This window comes from Pongo pygmaeus, chromosome 16 (assembly GCF_028885625.2).
Source record: "Pongo pygmaeus isolate AG05252 chromosome 16, NHGRI_mPonPyg2-v2.0_pri, whole genome shotgun sequence".
Lineage (NCBI taxonomy): Eukaryota > Metazoa > Chordata > Mammalia > Primates > Hominidae > Pongo > Pongo pygmaeus.
Genome location: NC_072389.2, coordinates 45,731,223 through 45,749,938, shown reverse-complemented (window position 1 = coordinate 45,749,938; position 18,716 = coordinate 45,731,223). Strand labels below are relative to the sequence as shown.

Sequence of the window (18,716 nt, the reverse complement as noted above, 5' to 3'; positions counted from 1 at the left end):
CAGCATATTCCTATGTATTTATCAATATGTAAAATAATGTGGATTTCCCTTCTCTATGGAAATAATTTGAACAATTTGATGAAAAGTGTGGTAAATGAAGATTAAATGCTGTGTCACACCTGATTCCCCGAGCTGTGAGCACTACAGTCAATCAGCTGCTCTCATTGCCCTCTGACATTTAGATTTTTCCCCAGAGCCTACATCTGTGGGAATGTTTTTTTCTATCATTATCCAGAACAAACATCAGGAAACACTAGTTCTTCAAAGTTTATCTTTTAAACAGAGGCCATTTTACAGTGGGGTTGTATAGGTCTTCACGTATGTGAGGGCCAGGTAGGTGATCCTCCTTGTGGTATGCTTTTGGCAAGGGAGTAATGGGCTGAGAAATCCAACTATCCAAAACATAAATTCCCCCATACACCAAGAGATGCCTAAAATCTGCTGTTATGGTATTCTTTCTTGGGTTAAGATTTTGTGCTATTGAGGAGCATAGAATAAGGTTTACAATATTTCTAGTCATTTATATTTTACTGTGAATATCTAATAGCTTTAGGGTATAGGGTCCTGTAAGGAAGGCGGGTAGGGGACCTTGAGCTTGACAATTACATCTCCCCTCTCCCTACAGATCCAGACAAAAAGAGAGCCTTCTGGCATAGTGGTCATTCTCTTGTGGGGAATATTTGCTGCTCAGATGTTTTGATCTTAGGGACTTGCTATAGGATGAAATAAACAGACAAAAAGCCCCACAAAAAAAAAATCACTTAGTGCAAGTAAGTGCTATAATTGAGTCCCAGACTGCTTCAGCTATAAGAGGCAAAAGATACTCAGATTTCTGCCTCAGTAATAATTTGGTATTTATTTGAGTGTTTCTTTCCCTTGACAATTTCTCTCCTCTCCTGTTTTGAGTGAAAAAAGACCTATCTTTAGGTCTTTAGGAATGAGGCGTAAACTCTTCAGCGGTTCTCATCAAGCCTTCAGAGGCTCTGCATTTGAAGGGGGCCTGCTGCTGCCTGTAGCCAAAGTGCCCACTATGGGGTAAATTATGTGCAGAGCTGCCAGGATGCACAGCTGCCATAGGAGTATCCTTGTACTCCCCAGGTTAGCAGTGAAAAACAATTGTAGGAAGAAATTGCTGGTGGGCGGGAAAGTAGTGTTTGAGTAACTGAGATAATCATTAAGTAATTAATCAGTGAGGTCTGACACAGCCACCCTTTTATTCTGCCCTTTCATAGCACCTTGGAACATTTCAAGAGGTGGCTCCAGCCAGATAAAGTAGCCATCAGCACAGAGGAGGTCCAGTATCTGATTCCTCCAGAGTCACAGGTTGAGAAGCCAGTGGCTGAGGACGAGCCAGCAGCCGGGGACAAGCCAGCAGCAGCAGAACAGTAAATTACACACACACACACACACACACACACACACACACACGCCGAGCAACTGTCTTGGGTCCAGAGGGAGCAGCGTGGAGCTCAGTGACAGCAGCAGGGAGAAATCCACTGAAGGAAAAAACCCAAATTTCCACTCCACGAAGAAAACAGCTGCAAGCCCCCAGGGACTTACTTGGGGCTGGCATGTGTGACTGTCTTGGATGAAGTGACTGACCCAGTGCACACTGGATCAAAATGCTGCTTTCCTCTGTGTCTCACAGCTTGGCTGAGCTCTGTCACTGCAGGTTAGAAGTCTGCTAAGGATCGAATGTGAAAGTACTTGGAGAAACTGAGGCCTCTTATGTGTAATGTGTAAGTTAAGTGAGCCATATATTTTCTTGCCTCTTCTGGACATTCATGCTTGTGTCCCAAGCATTCCCTTGGTGAATTGTCACGTGAATGGGGCCAGTAAGAGTGAAGTCTGCTCCTTGAATCCAAGCCCCACCTGGGGCTTCTCTAACGAATCTGTAGTAAGTATACGGACTCCAGGGAGAGAGGCTGGGCTTCTTTCCCTCATTTGTTCCTTGTGGAGAAAATGGGCAAAAGAAGTGTGAAAATGTGGGTGTTTATGTCTGTGTATATATATTTTTTACTTCATGCACGGCTTCTCCTCCAACTTCCTCCTGCACTTAAAAAGGGCCAGGTTCCAAATTAAACTTGTAAATATGGTGTTAGTGTTTGACACTACTCCTGGATAGTTCCAAACGTCTTCCTTGTGGCAGCTTTCCTGGCTGAGCCCAAGCTTCCCTCCCTGTTTATCATGTTCATGATCAGTATGTGTTTCCATATAAAACTTTTCTCAACGGAATAGCAGTGTCTGTGGTGCTGTTGACTCGATTGCTCCTGGAGGGATTTTCCCAGGCAGCAGGAGGTAAAGACAAATGCATGCAAAGGCACGGGAGCTGGCCACTTTGCCAGCCTCCTGTTATTAGCATGTGCCCTCAGACAGTCCAGACTTCGGTGTTCTGAGGCCTTAGCTCCATGGGCCTTCTTCCTGGGTAATAGTTTACAAATCCCTAATGATCAGTAGGGTGGCTGTAAAAATCTTCCGATCGAGAGAGGAGCTAAAAGAAAAAATAGAATAAATAAATCTTCTGAGAACATTTGCTTTTTTTTTTTTTTTTTGAGGTCTCACTTTGTTGCCCAGGCTGGAGTGCGGTGTTACAATCATATAGTTCACTGTAACCTCAAACTCCTGAGCTCAGGTGATCCTCCCACCTCAGCCTCCTGAGTAGTTGGAATTACAGGTGCAAACCACTACACCCGGCTGTTTGCTCATTTCTAAATCAAGTATTTGTCTTGCCTAAAAGGATAGGAACCAGTTAGGTGGTTCCATATACTTGCTTAGTGATACAAATATTTTTATTGTAGTATTCAAATATACTTTCCTCTTTTTTTTTTTTTTTTTTTTTTTGAGATGGAGTTTCGCCCTTGTTTCCCAGGCTCGAGTGCAATGGCACGATCTTGGCTCACCGCAGCCTCTTGCTTGAACCTCCCAGGTTCAAGCAATTCTCCTGCCTCAGCCTCCCGAGTAGCTGGGATTACAGGCATGCACCACCACGCCTGGCTAATTTTGTATTTTTTTTTAGTAGATTTGGGGTTTCTCCATGTTGAGGCTGGTCTCGAACTCCTGACCTCAGGTGATCTGCCCACCTCAGCCTCCCAAAGTGCAAGGATTACAGGCATGAGCCACCGCGCCTGGCTGCTCCTCTTTTTTCCTTTTTTTTTTTTTGTTTTTTTGAGACAAGGTCTCCTCACTCTGTCACCCAAGCTGGAGTGTAGTGACAATCATGGCTCACTACAGCCTCAACCTCCCAGGCTCAATCCATCCTTCTGCCTCAGCTTCCCCTGAGTAGCTGGGACTACAGGCATGTGCCACTATGCCTGGCTAATTTAAAAAAAAATTTTTTTTTGTGGAGACAGGGTTGCATTATTTTGCCCAGGTTAGTCTCGAACCTCTGGGCTCAAGCTATCCTTCCACCCTGGCCTCTCAAAGTGCTGGGATTACAGGTGCAAGCCACCATGCCTGGCCCTTTCCTCTCTTTTTATTGACTAATGGTTAACCTTTTTTTTTTTTTTTTTTTTTTGAGACAGGGTCTCACTCTATCACCAGGTGGACTGGAGGGCAGTGGCACGGTCTCAGCTCACCGCAGTCTTGACCTCCCAGGCTCAGGTGATCCTGCCTCAGGCTCCCGAGTATCTGGGACTACAGGTGCATACCACCATGCCCGGCTAATTTTTTATATTTTTTGTAGAGATGGGATTTCGCCATGTTGTCCGGGCTGGGTTAACACCTTTATTAGTAGATTTAGTCGCTTTATTCCTACTGTATTTTATTGGCAGGATACATGTGACACAGAGAGTGGCTCTCTGTGGCCCCTGGGTACGTTGAGGAAGCCAGAATATTGACGGTCATCCAGCCCTGGTCCAGGCTTGCAGGCTGCCATCTCCGCCTGGAGTTCAGATGCCAGGCCTCACTCCTCTCCAGGGCCATCCGATGGCTTTCAGGATGGATTTTTTTTTTTTTTTTTGAGATGGAGTCTCACTCTCTTGCCCAGGCTGGAGTGCAGTGGCGCCATCTCGGCTCACTGCAAGCTCCGCCTCCCGGGTTCGTGCCATTCTCCTCCCTCAGCCTCCCAAGTAGCTGGGACTACAGGTGCCCACCACCACTCCCGGCTAATTTTTTGTATTTTTAGTAGAGACGGGGTTTCACCGTGTTAGACAGGATGGTCTGCATCTCCTGACCTTGTGATCCGCCCGCCTCGGCCTCCCAAAGTGCTGGGATTACAGGCGTGAGCCACCGTGCCCTGCCAGGATGGATTTTTTAAAGAAAGAAAAACTAAAATTTTTATTCTCCCTGCATGATAAACAAACAAAAATTATTCTTTCTCAGAAACAACAGTTTAAGAAAAAACCAATGAGGTCCCAAAACACGCTCCCAAAGTGCAGATCATGGGACGGTAAGAGAATGTTTCTGTACCCGAAAATAGTGTTTCTGTCATTCAGGCAAGATTCTAGCTTTGCCTTTTCCCTACTTCCCATTTTCTACCTCAGAAACAGAAATTGGAATATGAGAGAGTGGAGAATCGCTTTAGAGGAACTGAAACAGGGTTGTAAGTTGAACGGTTTCTAGCCCATGTGTAAACCTGGGTGCGGTGTGAGAGGAGCTCTGCACGACTCCACGGAAGGGAACCCAGTGAGTTGTAGCTATAGTTTCTTAATTGATTTAGAGGTGACAGTGTAAACAATGGCTCTAAAAAAAGGTGAAACTCCATTTACCAAAACCAAATTTGACACTAGCTCCCAAAGCTAACTTGTTAATATAGATTTATCTTAGGCTAGTGAAGTGGCACTAAATTTGAAACTGAGAGTCTTGGGTGCTGTCTTTTATCTGTCTTGTGGTTTACTGAATGGTCATAAATAAGTCAAGTGACCTCTTCATGTTCCAGTTCCTTTTTAGTAATGGGACTAACCATAGGAAAAAATAGTATTGGCCCAAAATGCTGATCTGTTTCCTTTGACCCTGAAAACTCCAAGGAACTCCAGTTAGGGCTTCCTCAACCTAGTAAGATTTGTAAGTTGGTAGAATCTTATTTATCACCCCTGACTTTCTTCCTTCTTCCTCCTTAGTGAAACAGACAGCAAGTTAGAGCAAAAGGAGCAATATTTAGTGCTAAGCCTTAGAGCCAGGGGAGGGTAATCACCAACAGGGGCCAAGCCGTAATGACTTGGTACACCCAGAGAAGGCTGGGCTGCAGCCAGGCAGATAACCTAAGGGACTGCCGCTGTTCTCTCCTGGCGCGCACACATGCTCATCACTCAGCGCCTGGCGAGATCAGGGCTGGAGTGACACAGGCATGCATCCAATACCTGATCCAGAAATAGGCCCTGGCTGTAGGCACAGTAAGTAAACAAACATCCCGCCAGCTGTGGCCGAGGTGCACCCTTCCAGGCAGACCTGCCCACCAGGACCATTGCTGGAAGACGGAAGCCCTGGAGCCTCTCCGTGGCTCTGTTTTGGAAGGAGTCTTCCAAGGCTGAGAACAGCCCCAGCCACATGAAGCAGGCAAGGTTTTCTTGAAAATTCTAAATTATCCCAACCAGCTTTGGCCCTACGTCAGTTATAAGACTCAAGATAGGATACTGCCATTGGGATGTTAGGTTTGTGCGAGGGCTGTTTACTTGAACCCAGAAATAGGTTATTTAAGGCAGAGATTCATTCATCTAACCAATATTTGTTGAGCCCCTGCCATGTTCCAGGCACTGTGCATGGTGTGAAATAAAGCAAAACGGCATCTTCCCACATAGAATGATGGAGGGGGGAATAGAGCCTACCTCATTAATTCTGTGGACGTTGTAAGCACAAGGTGCTTTGAGAGCACGTGGGAAGGAGATATGAGAGCCCTAGACTAGTTGGAGTGGGGTAGGAGAGAGGCTGTGTTAGGGGAGCTGAGTCCATAGAAATGAATAGGAATGAGAGGAAATAGAAGAGTAAGAGCATGGGGACCAAGAGGAGTCCTGGAAGAGGAAAACAGCATGTGCAAAGGCCTAAAGGCAAAAGGGAACTTGGAGGATGGAAGGTAGTTCAGTGTAGCTGGAGCACAAAGAACATAGGAGGGACAGACGAGAGGTGAGAGTGGAAATTACTAAACAAGGCCAGGTGTGAAGGGTTTTATAAACCATGTTAAGGAGTTTGGAGTTTATTGTGGGAGAACAGGGAGCTAATGGCTGATTTTAAGAGGGGCAGTGACAAGATAAGATGTACATCTAGAAGGTTATGGCTGCCATGGGTTTGCCATAATTAAAGTGATTGAGGGTGGACAAGTTATTCACACTTGGCAGTGATACATGTCTATGTGAAATGGTTTTTCTTTGTTTTTATTTTCTACTTCAATTTTTATTGTTATTTTTTCACTATTACAGAACAAGTAGAATCATGTATGGCAGATTGTATTTTCCAAAGATGGCCAAATCAGTGTATCCCATCCCACTCATTCATGTTCCAGTGTGATGTGGACACTCCTCCCCTGAGATCTTCGGTCAATATTCCCTCCATTTGAACCTGGGCAGACCTATGTAACTGCCTTGCTAATAGAGTACAGCACAAATAATGGGACTTCTGAGGCAAGGTCATAAAAGCACTCCACCTGGGGTCTCTCTCTGTCTCTCAGCATGCTCCTTGGTAGTTCTGGGCCGGCATGTAAGAAGTCAGCCCCAGAGAGGTAGAGAAGCCCAGGGAGTCCCAGCTGTTTGAGTCTTCCCACCCCAGGTATCAGACATATAAGTAAGTAATTCAAATGATTTCATCCCCCAGTTTTTTAGCTGTCCCAGGTGACACCAAGTGGTACAGAGACAAGCTGTCCCTGCAAAGCCCTGCAGATTCAATAAATGTCATGGTTTAAACCACTAAGTTTTGGGTTGATTTGTTACTCAGCAATAGATAACCAATGCACCATAAGCTAAGCTTCAGGTTTTAAGTAGCTAATTTTTAAGTATTTTATTTTGCAGCCCCCTCTAGTCTGCGATGGTTGCAGAATTTAATACTTATGCTGGCTACAGTAGGGAGAGGGGCAAAATTGGACGCAGGAGACCAGCTGTGAGGTGGTTGCAGTTGTCTAAGAAAGAGATGATAGTACTTCAGGACTTTTTCCACTTAGGATGTAGAATACTGCAAGAAAATGTCCCTTCCGTCCTAACAATGTGAAAAAGCAGGTACAAAATCATAACTTTTCTTGAGCCCATCAGAAAGCCAAGGCCACAAGGCAACCAAATAAAGGAGAGATAGTATTAGGGGAGCTGAGTCCACAGAAATGAATAGGAGTGAGAGGAAATAGAAGGAGAGATAGTGACCCATCAACTGTTTCAACTTTGGCGAAGATGTGGCTGTCTTACAAGTGGGTAAGAAAAAAACAATAAAAATGTTAACAAATGTGTAAAGTCCACATGTGGCCTAGCATGTCAGTTTAGAATAGCTGAATAGGATTCTAGACACGAGAGTGCATGCAAAGGCAACCTTTTTTCTACAGGCCTCCCCTGGGGTTCATGGGGAAAAGTGGGAACAGGTCAGGAAAGGGAGGGACTGTTCTTCCTTGGTGATGCATGCATGCAGAGGTTGATCAAGGCGGCTGCTGGTGGAAGGCAAAAAGCCTCAACTTCCACAACCCTCTCCTTTAAGGAAAAAGCCTCAACTTCCACAACCCTCTCCTTTAAGCAAAAGCCTCAACTTCCACAACCCTCTCCTTTAAGGAAAAAGCCTCAACTTCCACAACCCTCTCCTTTAAGGAAAAAGCCTCAACTTCCACAACCCTCTCCTTTAAGCAAAAGCCTCAACTTCCACAACCCTCTCCTTTAAGCAAAAGCCTCAACTTCCACAACCCTCTCCTTTAAGCAAAAAGCCTCAACTTCCACAACCCTCTCCTTTAAGCAAAAAGCCTCAACTTCCACAACCCTCTCCTTTAAGCAAAAAGCCTCAACTTCCACAACCCTCTCCTTTAAGGAAAAAGCCTCAACTTCCACAACCCTCTCCTTTAAGGAAAAAGCCTCAACTTCCACAACCCTCTCCTTTAAGCAAAAGCCTCAACTTCCACAACCCTCTCCTTTAAGCAAAAGCCTCAACTTCCACAACCCTCTCCTTTAAGCAAAAAGCCTCAACTTCCACAACCCTCTCCTTTAAGCAAAAAGCCTCAACTTCCACAACCCTCTCCTTTAAGCAAAAAGCCTCAACTTCCACAACCCTCTCCTTTAAGGAAAAAGCCTCAACTTCCACAACCCTCTCCTTTAAGGAAAAAGCCTCAACTTCCACAACCCTCTCCTTTAAGGAAAAGCCTTAAGCCACGGCAGGAGGAGTAACAAACTTTTGCTTCAGTTGGGGGAATAAAAGCAAAACTTATCTGCTTCTGGTAAGGCGTCAAAACCTTCTTGCCCTTCTTGAACAGGCAAAGACCCATTGCTCCTGGGACTAGGAGCAGAAACCCCCTACCCAGGGGCAGAAGCAGGAAACTGTCCTGGGCTGAAGATTCAAGCGAAGGTCCACTCTGTTGTGGGGAGGGCAAGAACTTTGGCTAATCCCAGATGAACCACATATAAGGCAGAGTTTGGCTGCCATAGGGAAGAGGGACAGAAACACTGAGAAAGTCCCACTGCTGAAGCTCAGGTGCCTAGGACCTATTTAAGACTGAAGCTGGGCCAGGGTAACAGAATCAACCCTGCCCTGCCCCGCCTGAGCCTGGCACCAGATCACAAGCAACAGAAGTCTTCTCCCAGCTGAAAAGCTGAGTGTGGGACAGCAGCACTGAGGAAGCCCTGACATCCCAGTCCCCACTCTAAGCAGCCCACCACTAGAGGAATTTGAAACCTGGGGTGCACTGAAGGTAATGAGAGCACAACCAAACCCAAACCCTGTCCAATTCCTAACAAGACTGACCCAACCCCCCAGACCAACAGGCTGACAGAAGAGGCAGCCCCACTCCCAGATACAGATACTATTGACCACAGTCTCTGCTGTTTTATACACCATGGGCATTCAGTTAAAAAACCACAAAACACAGGTCGGGCGCTATGGCTCACACTTGTAATCCTAGCACTTTGGGAGGCCGAGACAGGTGGATCACCTGAGGTCAGGAGTTTCAGACCAGCCTGGTCAACATGGCGAACCCCCATCTCTACTAAAAATATAAAAATTAGCCAGGTGTTGGTGGTGTGTGCCTGTAGTCCCAGCTACTCCAGAGGCTGAGGCCGGAGAATCACTTGAACCTGGGAGGGTGGGGTTGCAGTGAGCTGAGGTGGCCCCACTACACTCCAGCCTGGGCAACAGAGCAAGACTCTGTCTCAAAAAAAAAAAAAAAAAATTGCAAAACACACAAAAAGACAAGAAGAAAACAACCCAATCCATTATCAGAAGATGAATCAACAGAACCAGACTCACAGATGACACAGATGTTGGAACTATCACAGAGGGACTTAAAATAATTATAATTACTATGGGGTCTAGTGGGGAAGGGTGGGCAACTTGCATGAACAGATAGGGAATTTTGGCAGAAACATGGAAACTAAGAGAAAGTGAAATGGGGCTGGGTGTGGTGGCTCATGCCTGTAATACCAGCACTTTGGGAGGCCAAGGCAGGAGGAGCACATGAGCACAGGAGTTTGAGACCAGCCTGGGCAACATGAGACCCCATCTCACCAAAAAATACAGAAATTAGCCAGGCATGGTGGCTCGTGCCTGTGGTCCCAGCTACTTGGGAGGCTGAGGCAAGAGAATCGCTTGAACCCAGAAGGCAGAGGTTGCAGTGAGCCAAGATCATGCCACTGCCCTCCAGCCTGGGTGACAGGGTGAGACCCTGTCTCAGAAAAAAAAAAAGTAAAGAAAAAGAAAAATAAAGTCAAATGGAAATGCTAGAAATAAACATGATATTAGAGATGAATTGCTTCCACAGGCTTTTCAGTAGGTAGGCATAGGTGAAGAACCAGTGAACTTGAACTGGTCAATAAAAATTCTCTGAACTAAAACACAAAGAGAAACTGTGATGGGGGAAAAGCAAAACAAAGCAAAACCTTTAAGAGCCGTGGGACAATAACAGTCTAATATACGTGTGATTCCAGTCTCAGAAGGTGAAGAGAGAGAGAATGAGGCAGAATAAATCTTTGAAGAGATGATAGTTACATGAATGAGGTGTGGCGGCAAGGCTGGAGGGAAGTGGATATGGGAGCATTTGCAAGAGGCTTGGTCACTGAGTGGAGGAAAGTGTGGCACCTGAGTGTCTGTCTTGGGAGCTGCAGGCTCTCAGCAGGTAGTAGTGGGTGGTTAGCAGGTGGTGGTGCCAGAGGATGGAGAGCCAAGCCTAGCTCTCCAGCGCCTGTGCTCTCTGCTGGTACCCCACACCACCTCCTACGGGCCAAAGTGGAATGGTAGTGGGCCTCTGCTCCTGGATTCCCTAGCCTCCAGCCCCAGCCTTTCCTAAGCCCTCAATGTACTATTCCCATTTGTCAATGTGTGGCAGAGAGATGTTCATCTCCCCCCATTCTCTCCACCTCCTCTGTCCCAAGTGTTTTGTCACACATTGCTCTAAAGTAAAGGTTTTCTTTTCCCAAACAAACTGACTCTCTCCTCCCTTCATGTTGACCTAATCCACTTTTAAAAATTACTTCTTTAGCAGATAAGTAGAAAGGGAGGAGGCAAAGGTGAGAGGGACTGTGTGTGTGTGTGTGTGTGTGTGTGTGTGTGTGTGTGTGTAGAAGAAAGCAGATAGGTTACTGAGAGTTTATGAGCATTTTAAAGAATAGATATCTCCAGGACCAGTTTTGGTTCTTTAATCTTACATCCTTTGGGGATGAGACCATCAAATATTGGCTTAGCAGAATGCCAAGGTACAGTGTGGTCTTCAGCATGGTGCCTGATCAAGTCAGACAGGATGCGGAGTGTACGTTGGGTAAGAGTATGATGGGGAGACTCACAGTTGTTTGAACAATCATCCCTAAGGTACTCTTTTATTGATAAACTGACATGTTGTTGGTTTCTTTTTCCTCTGTTCAGCTCAACATTTTTATCAATGATTTGGCTGAGTGAATAGAAGGTAACCTTATCAAAAGTGAGGGAGTAGGTAATTGAATAAAAGAATAACAATTCTAAAATTTTTCTTAGACTAGAGTGATGGGACAAAGTATGAAACATAATACAGATAAACGTGAAATCTTTCATTTGGGATCAGAAATTAACTACACAACTGGAGGACAGAGAAGAACAGAGTATTTATTAGTTTGTTCTAGTGACAGAAGCCAAGAAGCCAGACTCTGGAAAGTTTTCCAAGGCTATTGAAAAAAAAAAAAAATCCAAGCCAGACTCAATTCTAGCCTAAGACATATAGAGCTGGCTTCAGCTAGCTGGAGCACAGGACTCCAGCAGTATCTTTAGCCTCTCATCCTCCCACTGTTGACTTTTTCTTTGTGCTAGTATAGCACAGGGAGCTCTGGGCTGACATCATTCCAGTTTAGGAACTCCAGAGGAAAGATAACACTTTCCAACCCCATATAATAGATACCCAGGGGGCTCGGCACAGTGGTTTAGGCTTAACAATCCCAGCACTTTGGGAGGCCAAGGTGGGAGGATCACTTGACCCCAGGAGTTTGAGACCAGCCTGGGCAACAGAAAGAGACCCCGTCTCTACAAAAAAAAATTAAAAATTAGCCTGGCGTGGTACTGCATGCCTGTAGTCCAGCTACTCGGGATGCTGAGGTGGGAGGATTGCTTGAGCCCAGGAGGTCGATGCTGCAGTGAGCTATGATTGCCCTACTGCACTCTATCCTGGGCGAGAGAGCAAGATCCTGTCTCAAATAAATAAATACATTCCAGGGGAGGGACTCAGATTGGCTTGGCCTGGGTCACATGCTCATCATTGGAGCACTGACTATGACAAGGGCAAGATCTATGGTTTAGGGGTACAGGATACTGTGGTAAACAGTCCCACCAGAACCATATGAGAATGGGAAGTGAAAGAGGATTGCTGTTGGCTGAAGAAAGGGGAAAGTGGTATGGAAAACTCCAAACAGGTGTTCAGTGTCTTAACAGTTCAATGGAGTCAGCAGTGTTATGTGCTGCTAAAAAAAAGTTATAATTCTAGGAATAAACAGTGGAAATGTACTGGGGACATAGTAGTGTAAAAATATATTCTGCAGTGGTCATGCCTCTCTGAAAGCATCGTCTGGGCACCACGTTGTAAGAGGATGTTCTGCAGTGAGCGGGTCTATGCAAACCTACCCCTAAAGGCCAAGCTGAGGGGCCAAAGAAACAGGCTGACAAGGCCGGGCGTAGTGGCTCATACCTGTAATCCCAGCACTTTGGGAGGCTGAAGTGGGTGGATCACGAGGTCAGGAGTTCAAGACCATCCTGGCCAATGTGGTGAAACTCCATTTCTACTAAAAATACAAAAATTAGCTGGGCATGGTGGCGTGCACCTGTACTCCCAGCTACTTAGGAGGCTGGGGCAGAAGAATCTCTTGAACCCAGGAGGCAGAGGTTGCAGTAAGCCAAGATCATGCCACTGCACTCCAGCCTGGGCAACAGAGTGAGACTCTGTCTCAAAACAACAACAACAACAACAACAACAACAAACAAAACAGAGAGAGAGGCTGACGAATCTAGTTTCTCAGAGAGAAATACTTAATAGAAACTTATGCACAGAAGCGATACCTTGGGTGATCACGAGATGGTGCTTTCCATGCCTGCCCTCCAGAAAGTATCCTTTATATAACAAGCTTTTAGGGGAAAACATGTGCAGCTGGTCACACCTCAGACTTTATTGCAAGTTTCATGACCACTGGGGGGGGTTAGATAAGCATCTTTATGAGGGGTTATTTATGCTACAGGCATTCTTTCTTTTCTTTTTTCTCTTTCTTTTCCATTTTGTTTTTTTTTAGACAGAGTCTGGCTCTGTCACCCAGGCTAGAGTGTAGTGGCATTATCACAGCTTACTGCGGCCTCAACCTCCCGGGCTCAAGCTGTCCTCCCTCCTCAGCCTCCTGAGTTTGCTGGGACTACACCCTTGGCTAATTTTTTTTTTTTTTTTTTAAGAAAAGAAATCTCAGTATGTTGCCCAGGCTGGTCTCATACTCCTGGGCTCAAACAATCCTCCTACCTTTGCCTTCCAGAGTGTTGGGATTACAGGCATGAGTCACCCCACCCGGCCAGGCATCTTTCTTTTTTTTTTTTTAAGACGGAGTCTCACTCTGTGTCTCACTGTGTCCCCCAGGCTGGAGTGCAGTGGCAACCTCTGCTCCTGGGTTCACGCCATTCTCCTGCCTCAGCCTCCCGAATAGCTGGGACTACAGGCGCCCACCACCACGCCCGGCTAATTTTTTGTATCTTTTAGTAGAGATGGGGTTTCACCGTGTTAGCCAGGATGGTCTCGATCTCCTGACGTCGTGATCCTCCCGCCTCGGCCTCCCAAAGTGCTGGGATTACAGGCGTGAGCCACCGCGCCCGGCTCAGGCATTGTTTCTTGCCACAGGAATGCCTTGGTATGCAGGAGTCAAACATCAGTCATTATGGCAGTTTTGCTTCAAGATGGTGCCATTCTTGCCATGCAACAGGGTCTTTTCCTACAGAGGAACATTGACAAACTGCAATGCTCCCTAGAGGAGGGGTCCAGGATGAGCAGGCTCAGAAGATCAAGTCATTTGAAGACAGGACAAGACAATAAGATTGTTTTCCATAGAAAAGAGAAGATTTAAGAGAGACCCAGTTGGCTTTAAAATATTTGGAGGATTATTGGGTAGAAAGCTGAGACACTGAAGTACAAAGGACAAACTAGGACCAATGGCAGGGAGTTTCAGGAAGACCAATTACCATTCAGTGTTAAGAACTTTCTAATAGCTGTTCAACAATAGGGTGGCCTTGTAGAAGATAGTAATTCCCTGTCACTGGAGGTGTGTAAGCAGATGTCAGAGAGGTTGTAAAGGGGATTCCTGCATTGTGTAGAAAGTTGGATCAGATCACCCCTAAGGTCCTTTCCAGTTATGAAAATCTGTGGTTGGCCACTGGAGACCTATGGGGGCTTGCTGCTGGTAAGTCAGCCCTGGTCTCCCCAGCATTTGGGAGGGAGAGCTGGTGAGTTCTTCTTTCTCCTCCCTAGATAATAATGACAAACACCTGATCACCTACCAATCAGTGGTCAGAGGCGGAGCCCTCCAACAGTTCTTATCTTAGCTCAACCCTGAGGGACAGACTCTTGGGCTGGAAGATCACAAAAAGGTCGCTCTTGTGCTGTTTTATGTTACTCTGAACGTGTACCATGAGACAAGGACCTGTATGTAGGTGGCTGATTTTAGGGGGTGAGCAGGAGTGAGGGAGTGAGGAGAATGAGACAGCTCCCTGTGTTGAGTAGGTCCACTGTGGGTAGTTAGGGCTGTCTCCCTGGGATCACTCTGAGGAGACATAAAGATCATGGCTGAGGCTGAGCGCGGTGGCCTGTAATCCCAACACTGTGGGAGGCTGAGGCGGGTGGATCACCTGAGGTCGGGAGTTCAAGACCAGCCTGGCCAACATGGCAAAACCATGTCTCTACTAAAAATACAAAAATTAGCTGGGTGTGGTGGTTGTGCCCGTAGTCCCAGCTACTTGGGAGGATGAGACAGGAGAATTGCTTGAACCCGGGAGGTGGAGGTTGCAGTGAGCCGAGATGAAGCCACTGCACTCCAGCCTGGGTGACAGAGCGAGACTCCATCTCAAAAAAAAAAAAAAAAAAAAGATTACAGCTCAGAATTTTACCACTGACTGACGGGGCACATCTGGGTTGCAGTTCCACCAATGCCCATCCTTCACTGGTTGAGGTTTGCTCTTTGGAGGTATTAAGCCCCTGCCACTTTCAGGCAGCCCTGCAGGGGCTGAGAAAAGCCTCATGCAGAGGAGAGAGGTGGGAAACTGAGCATGTACCAGAAGCATCCGCTGCAGCTGCAGCTGGTCACAGAAATGGGCTGGAGGGATGTGAGGCAGCGCGTGAGCATCCGGCACAGTCCCTTTCCCGCCCAGGCCAGGATCCGCCTTCCAGGGCTGTGCGGGACCCTTGGTTTTGACATTTCGGTCTCTGTGGCCTAGTGTGGGAAGTGGTTCTCCCTGGGGGCGAGTTCAGCCCAGCCTAGTCTGAATGTCCACCCACTGCTCTCTTGGGTTCAAGTCTTCCTTCTTGGCCCAGCTTCTCACTGGGCTCTCTGGACTGAGGGCACCAGGGCAATGGATGCTCCAGGCTGGCACCTGTTCAACACTCATATGTGACCTTGGAACATGGTGACATTAGGGGCACTGACTCTACTATCCTTCCACACTGTGGTCAAGGTTGGGACATGTGAGAGACTGGCCCGGCCCCAGAATTTCCTGTGTTGACAGCCTAATCATTTTCTATGAAGAAAATGCTGGGCTGGGTGCGGTGGCTCACACCTGTAATCCCAGCACTTTGGGAGGCCAAGGCAGGCGGATCACCTGCAGTCAGGAGTTGGAGGCCAGCCTAGTCAGCACGGTGAAACCCTGTCTCTACTAAAAATACAAAAAAATTAGCCAGGCATGGTGGCAGGCACCTGTAATCCCAGCTACTCGGGAGGCTGAAGGAGGAGAATAGCTTGAAGCTGGGAGGCGCGATCACGCCATTGCACTCCAGCATGGGCAACAGAGCGAGACGCCACCTCAAAAAAAAAAAAAAGAAAAAGAAAAAGAAAAAGAAAAAAAATGCTAAGAAGAACGACAAAGAATTCAAAGACCCTGAGAAGCCTCCCTCAAAGCCTTGGAGACACTTCAAAGATGGGAAATCATGGCACTGATGTTGGAGGCAGGGTTCCCTGCCAGGCCCTGAAGGCCAATCCAGTTGGCCCAGCCCTCCTGTTACCGCTCCTCTGGCTTGCCCTAGTCAGAGCTCTGAGCCCGTCTCTCTCTTCCCTGATCCGTTCTCCCACCCTGCTGCCCCCACACTCTTGTCTGGTACTCACTGTTCAGTCTGTCTTTTCCCTCCTCTTGCCCATTCATTACCTCCAGGGGCTTCATCATCTCTGAGGTTCACACTTATTCCCTAGAGTTTGCCGCAATTTGAAAATCAGCCCTTCACACTGTTCCAGTGCCCATTTCACCACCTGGGCGAAGTGAGGCTGAGTAGGTATTTATGATGAGTTTGGGGTGACATGGAATCAAGGGCAAGGAGCGGGATGTGTGTGTGTGTGTGTGTGTGTGTGTCAGGGTGGCAACAGTTTGATCACTGTTATTAGGGGAGGGCCCCTCTTAAGGTGGCAAATGTTGTCCAGCCAGAGGAACAGCCTGGCCAGCAAATCAACTCAGACAGGCCCTGCCTGACATCTCAGAGAGGATGAGGCCAAGAGAGACTTATTGGGCAAGGAAATTTCCTGGGATGGGAGCAGGGGCAGCGGAGAGCTGACTGCCCTGGTCTCTGCCTTTCCTCTCTTCCTCTGCCTGGCCTCTTGCTGTGGTGCCACGGGCCCCCGTGTCCCCTGTGCCTCCCTTTGTCTCTTGTCTCTGTCTCAGGCTCCGCTTTGCTCTATTTTTCCTGCAGTCCTGCACGGCTGAGGCTGTGTCGCCACCTCATTTCCTCGCACCTTCGCACTCTCCGTGCTCCTACGTATGTCTGTCTCTCTTTGACTCTGTTAGTGTGTGCCTCTGACTGTATCCGTCTATCTTCCTGGTGTCTGTCGGTCTGTCTTATTCCCAAAGGCCCTGTAACTCCAGAACCCCTGGCAGGAGCAGCTTTTCTGAGGATGGAGCGTGGGACAGCCACCAGTGTGCTGAGTAGAGGTGGCGAAGGACATTTCCAGCCCAGCAGTCGTCATGGTAACAGCCAGGGCGGGCCAGGCAGGGATGTGCAGAACCACGTGGGCTTGACCTTTCTGTGGGTGTCAGGTTTGAGCGGGAGCTGGGGAAAAACAGCAACAACTGCTTCCCTCTGGCCCAGCCCTCAGGGCTTCTGGGCTGGGCTGAATGAAGAAAGGGAGAAGCTGAGAAGTGGGACAGTTGGCGAGAGAGCCGAGAGAGACGGGGCTTTAGTCAGAGCCAGCTAGAGAACCCATGGGAAGAGGGCCAGGCTGGTCACCGGCAGGCTCCTGCGGTGAGCCGACCTGTGGCAAGCACTAGACCTCAGGCCCCCAGCTGGCAGCGCTCATGGGTGGGTATTAAAGGTCAGTTCCCTATACTCAGAGCTCCCCCAGACTCCTTCAGATCAAATGTCACCTTTGCCATATTGCAAACGCCTTTATTGCTCTAAGGAAAATATGCTAAATTAAAAAGTACCAAATTATTCTTTTGAAAATAGAAATATTATAAATGGAAAAGTTCAAAGAAAATAAAAGGCATTCCTATCCTCCCTCTGCTTCTCCCAGCTCTAAAATTCCTCCACAGTTGCTTCCCATGCCTGCCAGGTTAGAGGAAAGGGACAGGCCTGGGCCCAGCGGCCTCTTCTCTGACAAGGACACAGGAAGGGAAGCCGGATTGGTCGTTGCCTGAATTTGAGGGGGGCTTGGACTAACAGGCTTCCCCCTAATTCGAACCAGTGAAGGAGACTCATTTCCCTCTATGCCTCCTCTTTCTCCTATTGGGGCAGACATACAGGCAACAGAAAGAGGTGCCCACAGGTGCCCTGTGACCCCTTGAGGGAGAGGCGAGGGGTGCAGGGCAGCCTCGGGTGAGCTCCATGGAGAACACAGCTTACCGGTGGATCCCATTTCCAGACTTTCAAATCATGGCCATGCAAGAGATCTCGAGCTTTCTGGGACACACTGCTATGGAAAACAAGACCACAGCCTCAGAATAAAAAATGTGGTCTTCTTATTTACTGAAAATCCACCTTCAGGAAAGACATGAAGGGGGCACTCACTGGCCAATAGGTGGGTAACTTAACACAGCAGCACCACAGGCTTTCTTTTATACAGGAGTACAATCTCCAAATCCCCTTGGAGAACTGCCTCTGGGCCACTTGTACAGGGGAAGGGGACACTTGGCAGGAGAGGGGACTACAGACCTTGTAGTCATAAGTTAGCATGCTGCTAAAAGACTATTTGAAATGAGTGCTGATTACATATATTTGAAAGTGGTCAGCATTACTGAAGCTCCAGCTTTTTTTTTTTTGAGGTGAAGTCTTACTCTATCACCCAGGCTGGAATGCAGTGGCACCATCTCGGCTCACTGCAACCTCCACCTCCCAGGTTCAAGAAATTCTCCTGCCTCAGCCTCCCCAGTAGTTGAAATTACAGGTGCCCACCACCATGCCTGGCTAATTTTTCTATTTTTAGTAGAGACGGGGTTTCACCATGTTGGCCAGGTTGGTCTCAAACTCCTGACCTCAAGTGATCCGCCCACCTCAGCCTCCCAAAGTGCTGGGATTACAGGCGTGAGCCACTGCGCCTGGCCAAGATCCAGCATTTTTGAGACTCGAACCTTTCTTTCTCTGACTGACATGTATTGTGGAGCTCAAAATAAACGTTCTATATTTTGGGAGTTGGTCATCACTCTCTAGTTGTGCTCCTATAGAGCTATTACTGAATCTCTGGCCTCTTCCCTGGGTTCTGGAAACCTCAATGGGCAGGAGACAGGAAGGCTGCTGGTGCCGCGATGGCCCCACACGAGGCTGGGACCTCGGGACATACACACTGCATCATTCACTGTTTCCCTGCATGGGCTTCAGGAGTGGATGAGAGCCCAGGGCCAAGCCCCTTCCCTCCAGCTGCCTTCCCTCCTTGAGTCCCTTGATTTCTCTGTGATCCCCGCTCCAGCTCAGCACCTGGGGCTGGCACCACCCCCCAGGGATC

At 47.7% G+C, this 18,716-nt stretch overlaps 1 protein-coding gene and 1 long non-coding RNA gene across 6 annotated transcripts in view; one reads left to right on the top strand and one right to left on the bottom strand.

Moving 5' to 3' along the window:
- The window catches only part of CCDC32 (coiled-coil domain containing 32), a 46,206-nt gene that overhangs the window by 9,736 nt on the left and 17,754 nt on the right, over positions 1 to 18,716 (top strand). The window contains exon 4 of one of the 4 annotated variants that reach the window (XM_054450267.2): positions 1,233 to 2,235. The exons of the other annotated variants lie outside the window; for them this stretch is intronic. Coding sequence (XP_054306242.1) covers positions 1,233 to 1,389 — 157 coding nt within the window. The 3' untranslated portion in view covers positions 1,390 to 2,235. Of the gene's footprint in view, positions 1 to 1,232; positions 2,236 to 18,716 lie in introns of those variants that run through there. 4 annotated transcript variants of the gene reach the window in all.
- Positions 840 to 18,716, bottom strand: part of LOC129013688 (uncharacterized) — a 78,710-nt gene continuing 60,833 nt past the window's right edge. For both annotated transcript variants that reach the window (XR_008494056.2, XR_008494055.2), the window contains one exon: positions 840 to 2,491. This is a non-coding gene — a long non-coding RNA (uncharacterized LOC129013688). The remainder of the gene's footprint in view (positions 2,492 to 18,716) is intronic.